The sequence below is a fragment of the Ips typographus genome, linkage group LG1, assembly GCF_016097725.1.
Source record: "Ips typographus isolate SLU linkage group LG1, UJ_Ityp_2.0, whole genome shotgun sequence".
In the NCBI taxonomy this organism is placed as follows: Eukaryota; Metazoa; Arthropoda; class Insecta; order Coleoptera; family Curculionidae; genus Ips; species Ips typographus.
The window spans coordinates 28,670,870-28,684,592 of NC_138422.1; the positions used below are offsets into that span (position 1 = coordinate 28,670,870).

The following is a 13,723-nucleotide window of genomic DNA, read 5'->3' on the forward strand; positions in this document are numbered from 1 at the left end:
GTTCACTAACCAAAAAGTCGCACTAAGAATAATCACCAAGTCGCCACCGTTAACTACTTGTCGAAATGCATTTAGAAACAATGATCTTCTAACTTTGCCAGCAATATCTATTTTTGAACACATATTGTTTTTAAAACGAAATCCAAATTTATTTGAACGTTTCTTAGTCAATCACTCACACAACACAAGAGGCAGTCAGAATCAGTACAACCTTCCCCAACACAAGTTAACTTTAACTGAAAAACAGTGTACATATTTTTCAATAAAATGCTTTAATACTTTACCTAGAAAGCTTCGAGAAACACAAGGTTTGGGTAAGTTTAAAAAGGATTTGTTTAATCTTCTCGTTTTCATCGAACCTTACAATTTTGAGGAGTTCTTTCAAAAAGTGCAACGTTCTTAGCAATAAGTTAAATATGTATACATCTATCCACTGATACTAGATAATTTTTTCTTCTTTGACATGTTTGAACATAATTACCCTGTAATTATTTGTTTTAAAAAAAAGCTATTATCTATCTATCTATCTATGACAAACTGTTACAAAAAAAATATAAAAAAAACAAAGAATCAACCAACTCAATATCTTTAAACAGTAAGAAACATGCTTTTCTTTTCGTGAAAAGTGTTGGAGCTATGAAAACATTGCCTTTTTGTTTTATTTTCTGATGCACTATAAAGCGTTGTAATATGTCGCATTTATCGTGAAACACCCTGTTTATTTTTTATTCACTAATTAGCATTACTTGACCATCACAAGTGGTGTTGGATTTTAATGATTTCGTATGTAAACGTTTTACATGCCAATTTAGTTTATTTAGTTGCAAATTTGAAGTAGGACCGAACATGTTAGGGTAAGTTGTAATCACCATAATTGCCAGCTTTATGTCGGAGTTATTTCAGAGTTACGTCGTCTTTATTATTCTTTTGCTTTTGGGTGTTTGTAATTTTTATGGTTTCATACCAATGGAAGAGACGACATTTATATTTGGCTGCCACCAAAATGGTTGGACCTCCTACAGTGCCAATTTTTGGCAATGCCTTATCTTTAATGTGCAAAAACGAAAGTATAATTACCTTGTCTGTCCAATTACATAATTAATAAAGGAAAACATTTTTTCAGAAATTTTATGGAGAATTCATAAGTTTGTTAGTGCATATTCACCAGGTCCTATCCGGTTTTGGTTAGGCCCGTTGTTGCTGGTGATAATACCCAATCCAAAACACGTAGAGGTTGGAATATTTTTTGATATTTTGATGTATCATTATAACGTTATTTGCATCTTATAGAAAATTCTGCCTTCTTCAAAATTCTTCCATAAATTTGATGGAATTTATAAGTTTCCCAAAATTTTCTTGGGAGAAGGCCTTATCTTTGGCAATGGTAAGTACTTTGTGCAGTTTTATATTTCTGATCACATATTCTGCTTAATATTATTTTAATAAGATGCAAATATGGGTAACAGGAAAAACAACTTAATTTTGTCTACATTTCGAAAGTATTTGATAAGCCACCAAAGGAATTTCTGAAAATGTCCGAAAGTTTTTCTACTCAGAACTACAATTTTAGGTAGAAAGTATAAAAAGCTGTGTGCATAATAAATGCGAATTACCTCTGATATGTAAAAATGTGAAAAACTAAGTGTCAAGTAATAGATTTCGTTACCTAATCTGGCCAACCTACCTAAATCTCTCCAAGCTGTATATTAGAATGACAATATTACAAAAGTTAGAAAAAAGAACATTTTGGAATATGAATTAATTGACTAATTTCGCTTTTTAAAATAGTGTAAATGTGTCAGTAGTATAAAAATGATTAAAATCTGATATGTTTTTAGGTTCTCACTTAAAATCAGACCGGAAAGTACTACAACCTATGCTCGACTTAAGCTTTATTCAAAAAACTCTGGATATCCTAAACACGCACATTGAAATTTGCATGAAAAACATGGAAAGCAAAGTGGAAGGTCCGGCATTTGACATCTGTCACTATATTCACCCTTGTATTGGCGATTACGTTAAAGGTTAGCTCTAAACCTTTTTTTACTTTCATAAAAGTTAACCGGATGATTTACTGTCGTTTAGAAGTTATATTGGGATCCAAAGAACGCAGTCAGATAACTGGGACTTCTGAATTCGATGAAGCAATGATGAGGTAAGATAATGCCCAAAAAACTACAGAAAAAAGACATCAATTACTTTCAGTTCTTATGAAGTGGCATTTACTAGAATGGTGAAAGCGTGGCAACATGTCGACTTTATTTTCAATTTTACTCCGATCAAAGAGAAACAGGACAGATTCAAGCAGATTATTCGACGTATTGGGAAAATCGTAAGTAATTGATTTTCCTTCTATCAAAGATCTGTTTACATTTGAGTATGCTTATGACAGCTAATTTTCTCTGAAATAGATGATGGTAGATGCGTTCAACAGAAGGAATACGCCAAACCCAGACCAGTTTCACGCGATCGTCGACTCCATGGTTGATTATGCTGACGAAAACCCCGATTTTTTTACGGAAGAACGATTTATCGATCATATTTTAACTTTATATACTGCTGTAAGTAGCAACCTTTTGTGGAAATGTGAGATTGTTGCGTGAGACAGTTTTCTCAACCGTTACATTATCTAGGCTTTAAACTTAATAAACTCACCAATACAATTTTTCAAATAAAATAGAAAGTTTAATATTTTGTAGGCTGAAGATACCATCAGTCAGATATCTGCGTTTTTTGCTGTTTGCATGGGAATGTATCCAGAATATCAGGTTAAACTTGATTTATTTTACAACAGTTTTTGCAAAAATGTTGGTTTTGAAGGAGAAAGCAGCTCAAGAAGTTCGAGATATACTTGGTGATACTCCAAGACCAGTAACTGCTGACGATGTTCCTAAACTAATATTTATTAATATGTGTTTAAAAGAGGTGTTGAGATTGTACCCTATTGCTCCTATCATAACACGAAATTGTTCAGAAGACTTTCTGTTGGGTCAGTTGTTTTCTACCTAAGTCTATAGTATGGATAATAATTTTTATTGCAGATGATTGGGTTATTCCTAAGGGTGCTGCTCTTGTAGTTTCAACATTCTCTATACAAAGGGATCCGGAATATTGGGAAAAACCCAACTCTTTCTACCCAGAACATTTTTTGCCCGAAGCTGAAGCAAAACGGCCTAATTACGCTTACATTCCGTTTAGTATTGGGCAGCGTGGTTGTATAGGTAAGTCGCTAAAATCTGCAGTAAATCTTTAAAAGTTTCAAACTTTTCTCATTTGCTGGCGTTTAAAGAATTATCCCAAACTTTCAAACTTCTGGAAATTCAATTCTTGCGCAAACTATTAACTTTCGTTAGAACTCTTATAATAACAGAAACTTTTGCCTTTTAGAGGTAACGTGCTCTTTAACGGCTTTTAATGGGAGCATTTTCCGAGATTGATTGGTTTGAAACTTTCCTGATTGCTTATCGCGAAAATTCTCTCGCTTCTGATATTTTTTTGAGTCGACTTAACAAATTGAATCGATTTATTCCTGTCACTCTAATTTAAATTGATCGCAATTGAATCGCTATTGCAATTGATCGGTTTTTCTTGATTTTTATAGGGAAAACCATGGCAATGTACGTTTTAAAGGTATTTGCCTGCAATTTGTTGCAACGTTTTGAAATTGATGCTGATGGAAAGGTGGAAACTTTCAAAGTTAAAATGGACATATCGGTGAGACCAGTGGATGCGTGCAGAGTTAGAGTCAAGAAGAGAGTTTGGAAAATGTAATAGTCGTAATATGAATGTTAATATATCAAAGTGAATTGGTAGTTTGATTTCTTAAAATTTCCTCCAAACTAACTATTTAACTGAAAGTTTAGGTTTTGTTGGTCAATATACAGTATCATAACCTTTATTTATCTGCAACGGTTTTCGAGATATGGAGGTTTTAAAATGACATTTTTAGATTTTGGAGTGTCATAGCTCCCAACCAGAATGAGATACAGTTGGATTTTTACCTTTTGAGAATGACGTCATCTTTTTACATCTTTGTTTCTCGCATATCAAACATGTGAAATAAACAATTTTAGCAAAAAAGGCACGTTGTTAATTTTGTCGTCCTGTCAAATTGAAAACGTTGACATTTACTGTCACTTTGATTTAAACGAATATCAAAGGTATAAAAATGCTGCGCTACAATGAGAAGGCCCAAATGCTAATTCTAAATGTGCTGCTTTTTTTCGAGTACAAAAAGAAACAGTTTCCAGATGTCAACTGAAACTATCATGATCACTCATTTTTCAAAGCATTTGTAGGTTAAAATTTGTGATCTAATTCCAGACATGCGTGTTTTTTCACCTGCTTGACGTCATTCTCAAAGGGTAAAAATTTGACTATAGAGCAAAACAACGACTTGCATGTTCCTATCTGAATTTTTTTTGCGATCTATTTCGTGATCGTATTGGAAAATTTACACACAGACTATAAATATTTTGTCACCTGTCAAAATTCAATCAAATGATAGATCTGAAAATGCTTAAAAAAAATCTGAAAAAATGTCATTTATGAAACGTCAATATCTTGAAAACCCTTGCAAATAGATATAGATTATGATATATGAAAAATACTTGAAATCAATAGGTGTATTCAGAAATATAATAATAAACAGGGTGTTCCACTTAAAATAAACAACTTGGAAGACATAATCAAAGCTGTAAGTAGGCAGGTTCCACTCAACAGATGCAAATTCTTAAAAAAAAATAGAAAAAATATAGAATTGCATATTTGCACAAAGTGCACTCTTGACAATTTTTAATTTTGCTCCAGAAATGTTCCAATGCACAGCAAAGGGCATATTTATACCAAAAACCCTTAAATTAGGGGAAATAAGTACTACTACTTTTTGAAATTAAATATCTCGGTAACATGAAGAGCTAGAGAGGCCACTTTTGACTCATTTTGTAGTATTTTTTGTCCTCTTTCTAATGTCGCTTTAGTGAAATTTATAAGAGTTCAAATAAAAAAGTTACAATTATTTAAAAATTAAAAAAATACCGTTTTTGCAAAAAGTGCAATTTTGGCAATTTTTTATTTTGCTCCAGGAGGGTTCCAATGCCCACCAAAGAGCGTATTTAAACCAAAGGACCTTAAATTAAGTCCAACAAGTACAAAAAAGCAATTTAAAATTTTTCATTTTTTAAAAAAATCGAAAGAATGGGGGGGTATTAAGGGTCTTTTTTTACTACTTTTTGAAATTCAATATCTCGGTAACATGATGAGTTAGAGAGTCCAGTTTTGGCTCATTTTGTAGTATTTTTTATCTTCTTTCTAATGGCGTTTTAGCGAAATATATAAGAGTTCAAATAAAAAAGTCACAATCATTCAAAAATTGAAAAACTGTCACTACTTGTTACACTACATCTATCAACCACATGTCATATAAAGTTTTAATGAAAAAATATTACAACATGCTGTATTTTCAAAAAGTGAATTTCTCTTTGGAATTTATAATATTTAAATTTCGTTTTTCCTATGTATTGGAAAGTGGATGTAAACTCAACGAAAAACTTAGTACCTCATCTTTAGTTTTTTTGTGAATTTCTTGTTTAAATTACTTTCATCTTACAAATAACTTTTTTCATAACCGATTAATCGACGTTTAAACCTAACACCGATTTTTATAATGTCGATTACCAATATGATTCTTTTCGACTTTAAAACGCACTACAGGTAAACTAAAAAGTAACGTATTGCTGTTTTTTGTACGATTATTGAAATTGAAAGCTACGAACGCAAGTCCATGCACTTTTTGTTGTTTGACATCCTATAATAAGCAATTTTATCATTAAATTTGCTTCATTCGATTCCTTAACAAGTACCATTTACCCTAATTATACGTTCAATGTACCATAAACCGGACAAAATAGTTATTTATATACCTAGGCCGCGAAATGGTATTTTTTCTATCTTGAGGACGAAAAAATTATTTTACGGCCGAAGTGTACACAACATTTTTTGTTCAAACGATATTTATTTAGAAATTCTTAATTTTTGATAAATAAAATGAGAAGGGTCTAGACGGTGATGTTTATCGTTATGTTTGCTGGTAACTAATAGACTGACTCTTGTCAGAAATATTTTCCATTTTTTCATTTACGCAAAAATGAAATTGGGAGACGAAGATTGCTGTACTGATATGGATGGGTGTACTGCTGTAATTGGTGCACACAGTGGTCACATAGAGAATCGTAACCAGCAAGCAATAATAAGCGTAGACGGTGACATAGTGATTGTTAATTTACTTTTTTCCTGTATTTTTTTTTTCGGCCGTAGAGCCGTAAAAGTGCATTTCACGGCCGCTAAACTGTACGTGAAGTGAGTACTTCACGTCCGTTTGAACAAAAAAATAATTTATTCACTAATTTTAAATTAAAAGGCAGGTGCCAAAATGTTGATAGTAATTAATAAGATTATTTCAACTGCTATATAATACTTTGTTTAATTATACTGTTGTGCAACTCTTGAAAGCTTTGAAAAATGACTGGTATTTAAAAATAAGAACAGCTCTGGTCAAGACGAGGTACCAATTTTCCTGCTAAAAAAATGTATAAATGAAATATGCTCCCTTCTGCAACATATAATAAACATGTCCATAAAAAATGGCTTATTTCCTGAAGATCTAAAATATTCCGTAGTTACCCCGATCTTTAAGAAAGGAAACAAAGAAATGATATCAAACTACCGCCCTATCAGTGTCCAATCACCGTTTGCCAAACTATTTGAAAAAGCCATGTACACTAGAGTAATGCTGTATCTATCTAGCAATAATTTACTAAATAATTTTCAACATGGTTTTATGAAGGGAAGATCAATAGAGACCGCCCTTTATGAATTTATTGAACCTACAATGGAGGCTTTGGAGAGGGGCAAGAAGGACTTTTTCTAGACCTCTCAAAGGATAGAGAAACAAAGATAGCTTGAACCACAGCATTATTCTAGAAAAGCTGAAAAAATACGGAATAGGAGGTGCTGCTCATTCTTGGCTGGAATCATATTTGATGCATAGAACGCAAAGTGTTAAGTTGTATGCTCACCAAGTGCAAGTCAAATCTAGCAAATTATGTATCACTCGCGGAGTACCGCAGGGTAGCATTCTAGGTCCATTTTTATTCACAATATTTCTTAACGATCTTCCATTAAATGTTGTGTTCCAGAACGGTCGCCTGGTCAGTTATGCTGATGATACCAATTTGGTAATGCACTCAAAAACATTTGTTTCTCTTGAAGAACTTTGTATATACCATTTCGAGCACATAGAGAGGTGGTTTAGTCAGAACCATCTTACTGTAAATATGGATAAAACCCAGTGTATCATTTTCAAAACGAGTAATAATTTGGTGGAACTTCTAGAAAGCATAACTCTCAAGACTAACACTGTATCTATAAGTAATAATACCAAACTATTGGGGCTGCAGGTAGATGCTGGCCTGACGTACAGTTATCATGTCGACGGATTGAGCGCCAGGCTATCATCGGCATGCTATGCTTTGAGAATTTTAGCTAAACACTGTAGCTTAGACACATTAAGAATTGCTTATTATGGAACAGTGTATTCATTGCTTAAATTCAATATCATATTCTGGGGAAACAGCACTAACATAAGCTTGCTGTTCACTAACCAAAAAGTCGCACTAAGAATAATCACCAAGTCGCCACCGTTAACTACTTGTCGAAATGCATTTAGAAATAATGATCTTCTAACTTTGCCAGCAATATCTATTTTTGAACACATATTGTTTTTAAAACGAAATTCAAATTTATTTGAACGTTTCTTAGTCAATCACTCACACAACACAAGAGGCAGTCAGAATCAGTACAACCTTCCTCAACACAAGTTAACTTTAACTGAAAAACAGTGTACATATTTTTCAATAAAATGCTTTAATACTTTACCTAGAAAGCTTCGAGAAACACAAGGTTTGGGTAAGTTTAAAAAAGATTTGTTTAATCTTCTCGTTTTCATCGAACCTTACAATTTTGAGGAGTTCTTTCAAAAAGTGCAACGTTCTTAGCAATAAGTTAAATATGTATATGTAAGAATTGAGGGAAGAATAAAAACAAATTTCCCCGTACTAAACCAATTTAATGATTCTTATTCCAATATACCACTCTCTCCGCTGGTGAATATCAGAATGCCCTCCACTTTTCTGCCATCCCTTAACTAAACATCCTAAGAGCACCCGTCTCACAAGTATCATATTACATACCCCTATCTCTTATCTGTTACAATAATAATGCTAAGGACACTTAAAATAACTTAGCCTAGCAAATTCCCAAAGACGTCCTTTTACACCAATAAATATGTCGCCATCCAAGAGTGGTTGATAAAAGACGCCCTCAAGTACCACGAGCCCGTGTGAAGTTCTCACGGTAGGCTCGCCATCTTGATATGATTGCTAACACGGCCAACCTGACACGTAATTCGCTCTCGAATTACCAAGTCCTGTAACAACAGAAAAACCAGCAGGATCGTACGACAATTATTTAATCGATACAAGGGATGCCTGGTGCAATGAATGTGACAGAACAAGTTAATTCACCAAATAATAACAAATTAAAAAAAACGACAATTAATTCGAATAAATGTAAAGCGTTCTGCTTACAGGACAATAAAAACGTACCAAGTGCAAAGCGTTATGCTTTCAACACATTAAAACGGTACCAAGTGCAAAGCGTTATGCTTTCAACACAATAAAACTGTACCAAGTGCAAAGCGTTATGCTTTCAACACATTAAATCGGTACCAAGTGCAAAGCGTTATGCTTTCAACACAATAAAACTGTACCAAGTGCAAAGCGTTATGCTTTCAACACATTAAATCGGTACCAAGTGCAAAGCGTTATGCTTTCAACACAATAAAACTGTACCAAGTGCAAAGCGTTATGCTTTCAACACAATAAAACTGTACCAAGTGCAAAGCGTTATGCTTTCAACACAATAAAACTGTACCAAGTGCAAAGCGTTATGCTTTCAACACATTAAATCGGTACCAAGTGCAAAGCGTTATGCTTTCAACACAATAAAACTGTACCAAGTGCAAAGCGTTATGCTTTCAACACATTAAATCGGTACCAAGTGCAAAGCGTTATGCTTTCAACACAATAAAACTGTACCAAGTGCAAAGCGTTATGCTTTCAACACATTAAATCGGTACCAAGTGCAAAGCGTTATGCTTTCAACACAATAAAACTGTACCAAGTGCAAAGCGTTATGCTTTCAACACATTAAATCGGTACCAAGTGCAAAGCGTTATGCTTTCAACACAATAAAACTGTACCAAGTGCAAAGCGTTATGCTTTCAACACAATAAAACTGTACCAAGTGCAAAGCGTTATGCTTTCAACACAATAAAACTGTACCAAGTGCAAAGCGTTATGCTTTCAACACATTAAATCGGTACCAAGTGCAAAGCGTTATGCTTTCAACACAATAAAACTGTACCAAGTGCAAAACGTTATGCTTTCAACACATTAAATCGGTACCAAGTGCAAAGCGTTATGCTTTCAACACAATAAAACTGTACCAAGTGCAAAGCGTTATGCTTTCAACACATTAAATCGGTACCAAGTGCAAAGCGTTATGCTTTCAACACAATAAAACTGTACCAAGTGCAAAGCGTTATGCTTTCAACACATTAAATCGGTACCAAGTGCAAAGCGTTATGCTTTCAACACAATAAAACTGTACCAAGTGCAAAGCGTTATGCTTTCAACACATTAAATCGGTACCAAGTGCAAAGCGTTATGCTTTCAACACAATAAAACTGTACAGCCGCATGCTAAAGTGCTTTCTATACATTGAATACGTTGTTCAACAACCGTTTTGTCACAATCACCCACACAGGCAACAAAAGCTCAAAAAGTTAGCGCAATTACCATCGTTGGGTAAGTTTCCCCCTAGTTAAGATTACTCTGACAGTTCGCCAGGCCACACTCTAAGCATGTCTTTAGCTACTACTCGCTTTCGATTTGATGCTAAATTTTTCAATTCGAATCTTTCATTTGGAAGGATCTGTATGATTTCAAAAGGCCCTTCGTACTTGCCGTCCAATTTCGACAAGTGGCTATTGCCCGATGGATGATAGACACAGTCACCTATCGCAAATTGCTTATTGGACCTCCTTTTTTTATCAAAAAGATTTTTGGCCAACTCTGCCTGTCGCTTCATACGATCATATGCCAGATTTCTGTCATTTAATAAATTTGTCGGAAGTGGTTTTAACGGAAGCGACTCTGTTAACGACTTGATATCGGGACTATTACCTTCGACCCCAGTCAACAAATAAACGGGCGAAAACCCAGTTGATTTTTGAACGCTTGTGTTGAGTGCGGTTTGCAGTTTATGAATTTTGTTCGGCCATTCTGACTTATTTTCGATTTCTGTCCTCAGTAAATTAATGACTGTCCCGACATACCGTTCTACCTGACCGTTCCCTCGAGGGGCGCTTTTAGCAATTAAGTGTTGTTGGATACCCAATTCTAAGAGTACCCCCTTTACCATTTTATCTGTAAAATTAGTACCTCGATCACAAATTAATGTTTTGGTAATGCCGAACATGCTGAGATGTGATTTCAATGCTTCACAGGTCTCAGGTCCAGACAACCCTTTTAGTGGCACCAAAAATAAAAACTTCGTAAACGCATCAACCAGAAGCAATAAATATTTAAAACCCTCCGTTGATTGCGGAAATGGTCCTACGCAGTCCGCGTGTACCGTGTGAAAAGGTATCGGTTTCTTATCAATAGGGTGAAGCTGAGCCTGTCTGGGACCGGTGTGACATTTATTGGCAATACATTTTAAACAGTGATTACAATATTTTTTGACAAATTTTGCCATCCCTGGAAACCAAAAGTAATGATTAATTTTAGCAAAAGTTTTATCCGGTCCCATATGGCATTGCTCGTCGTGAAATAAACGCAGCAACCCTAAACGACTACCTTTTGGTACAACAGCACGATAGACAGGCGGATCCTGACCCGGATTTATTTTACGAAAAAGGATATCATTCTGACAAAAGTAATCGGTAGTAAGTTTACCCTCGTTAAGCCTATTTATGATATCTTGTGTCTCGTTATCTTTCTTTTGGACTACTTTCAACCAGTTATTAGTTGTTAAAGTTTTAATTTGTGCTACTTCGGATTCAACAGCTGGATCCAACGGGTTTCTGCTAAGATAATCGACATGTTGAATATATTTTCCCCTGCGGTATTCAATTTCAAAATCAAATGACTGTAGAAATAACCACCATCTTGCCACCCGCGGTATTAATTCTTTTTTGCTCTGAGATAATTTAAGTGAGTTACAGTCCGTAACAAGCTTGAATTTTACACCAAGCAAATATACTCGGAAATGTTTGACAGCATAATAAACAGCTAATGTTTCTAATTCATAAGAATGATATTTTGATTCATCGTTGGTGGTGCGTTTAGAAAAATAAGCAATCACGCCCAGTTCATTGTTGGCTTGTCTTTGAAAAAGAATAGCGCCAAACCCAATTGAACTAGCATCCGTGTGAAGTTCGGTCTCTAAGACAGGGTCAAAAATTGTCAGAAATGGTCTTTTACTAAGAAACGCGCATACGTACGCTTTTGCAATTTTTTGATCGTTTCCCCACACAAACTGTTCGTTATTTTTTGTAAGCTTTGTAATGCAAGCTGTACGGGCAGCCATCTCAGGTATAAATTTCCGAAAGTAATTTGCCAAGCCCATAAACTGCCTTACTTGTTTCACGTTACAAGGATTTGGTGATTTTAGTAATGCCTCTACCTTGTTTTTCCCCGGTCTAATACCGCGTTCGGAAATTTCCTGACCTAAATATTCTATTTGTTTTTCAAAAAAATGACATTTGGCAATATTTAGAGAAAATCCCGCGGTTGTGAGACAACTTAATACTCTATTTAATTTATCTAAACCTTCTGTTATTGACAAAGATGGAATTAAAATGTCGTCTAAATAGACCATAGCATCCCTATCTTTTAAATCCCCTAAAGCTTTGCAAATTGCCCGCTGGAAAACGGCCGGTGCATTTGAAAGACCAAAAGGCATTCGCAGATATTCGTAATGCCCATCGGGTGTAACAAACGCAGTTTTTTCTATGGAGGAGTGAGCTATCGGAATCTGATGAAACCCCGACGCCATGTCTAGAGTAGTAAAATATTTATGCTTCCCTAAGCGGTCCAGCTGATCATCAATCCTAGGCAACGGAAAACGGTCTTTAATAGTAATTTTATTAAGTGCGCGAAAATCGCAACACATTCGCGTGCTACCATCCTTCTTATGGACCAGAACTATAGGACTAGCATAAGGAGAAGTACTTTCACGAATAATTTTGTTTTCCAGTAGGTCCTTGATAATCAACTTGACTTTTTCGCGTTCCGAATGAGCCATTCGATAGGGCCGGTGATTAATTATTTTATATTCTTTCAATTTTATTTCCAGTTCTGCAGTTGTTATTGGTGAAACGAAGGTACCAGTCGTTATGTTTTGTTCGTACCCTTTAAGGAGACGCAATAAATCACTTAGCTCTTGACCTTTTAAGGGTGTGTTTACAGTGTCCGGTGATACAGAAATGAAATTTACTGCTTTAGACATTGGCAACAGGTCATTTTCTAGGAACACACGCGTTCCACTATTGTCAGCATGGATTTGAATCCCGTTGTGTTTTAGTAAATCGCGTCCCAAGATACAATCCGGTTTTATAACCGATTTGTCCACAACAAAAAATTCAATTTCAAAAGCGGTACCGTCTTTCTCGACATTTAAAGTCGTTTTATTGTTTGCGAATACCGTGGTCCCTCCAATACCATTTAAAGTTAGAAAGGCGGCTTCTAAATGACAGTCTAGTTGTTTGACAATGGTTTCGGTAATCAAACTACATTCGGCTCCCGTGTCAATTAAGCAATTTACTGAGACATCTTGAATTTTGAACGTAGTACAAAAATCACTGTCTAGTTCAATTGAAAAACAATTTACCTGTCGCGAAGTGGAAGGGCGGTCTCGCTTTAATTGGTAACAGTCATTAATTTGATGTCCGAGTTTACGGCAGTAAGTACAAGAAGGCCTGTTTTGACTTTTATCAAAATTACGATTACTCAAATCATTAGAATGACCGATCTTTTGTCGTTTCGTACAATGGCGACTAATATGCCCAGGTTCGTTACACTTATAGCAAAGGTTCTGCCTGAATTTAGATTCAATTTTAGAATTAAATGGGTTGCTTCGTTTGAGTTTACTGACATCGTTTAGCTTTGGTTTTTTGTAATTTCCCAAAAGAGATATGAGTTCCCCAATACTGTCAAATTTACTATTAAAAGCGGCAGTTTTTACTTGGACGTCAGTAATATCCCCGATAACAATTTCACGAATGTGCTCATCAGACATGTCAAACGGTAAAGCTTTAATTAATGACATTTTTTTTCTGGCATACTCACAGTAAGAGTCCGCTTGGTCGCTGTTGTAGAGACTAGCTTTTCGCAATTTGTCATTCAAGTTCCGTTTTGCTGGATATATGCTGCATAACTCCTCTTTGAAAACGGTCCAGGACTTGTTGGGGGGCTGCCAATTCGCAAACCAATCAGCTGCGTCACCTTTCAATCCGGAAGCACTTCTCACCACTAATTCGTATTCCGACCAACCGAAAATATTCCCGAGTTTATCCATTTCGATGCACCACGTATTCACA

At 35.2% G+C, this 13,723-nt stretch overlaps 1 protein-coding gene across 1 annotated transcript; it reads left to right on the plus strand.

Annotated features, from left to right (window-relative positions):
* Positions 1-746: 746 nt before the first annotated feature.
* LOC145728014 (cytochrome P450 4V2-like) lies at positions 747-3,812 on the plus strand. Its single transcript, XM_081977939.1, has 12 exons — positions 747-854; positions 904-1,067; positions 1,124-1,233; positions 1,291-1,384; positions 1,839-2,024; positions 2,086-2,155; positions 2,206-2,332; positions 2,412-2,561; positions 2,700-2,768; positions 2,821-2,989; positions 3,042-3,221; positions 3,602-3,812. Exons 1-12 carry the CDS (start codon positions 847-849, stop codon positions 3,769-3,771), a joined length of 1,497 nt encoding a protein of 498 aa, XP_081834065.1. The 5' UTR covers positions 747-846; the 3' UTR covers positions 3,772-3,812.
* Positions 3,813-13,723: the final 9,911 nt, after the last annotated feature.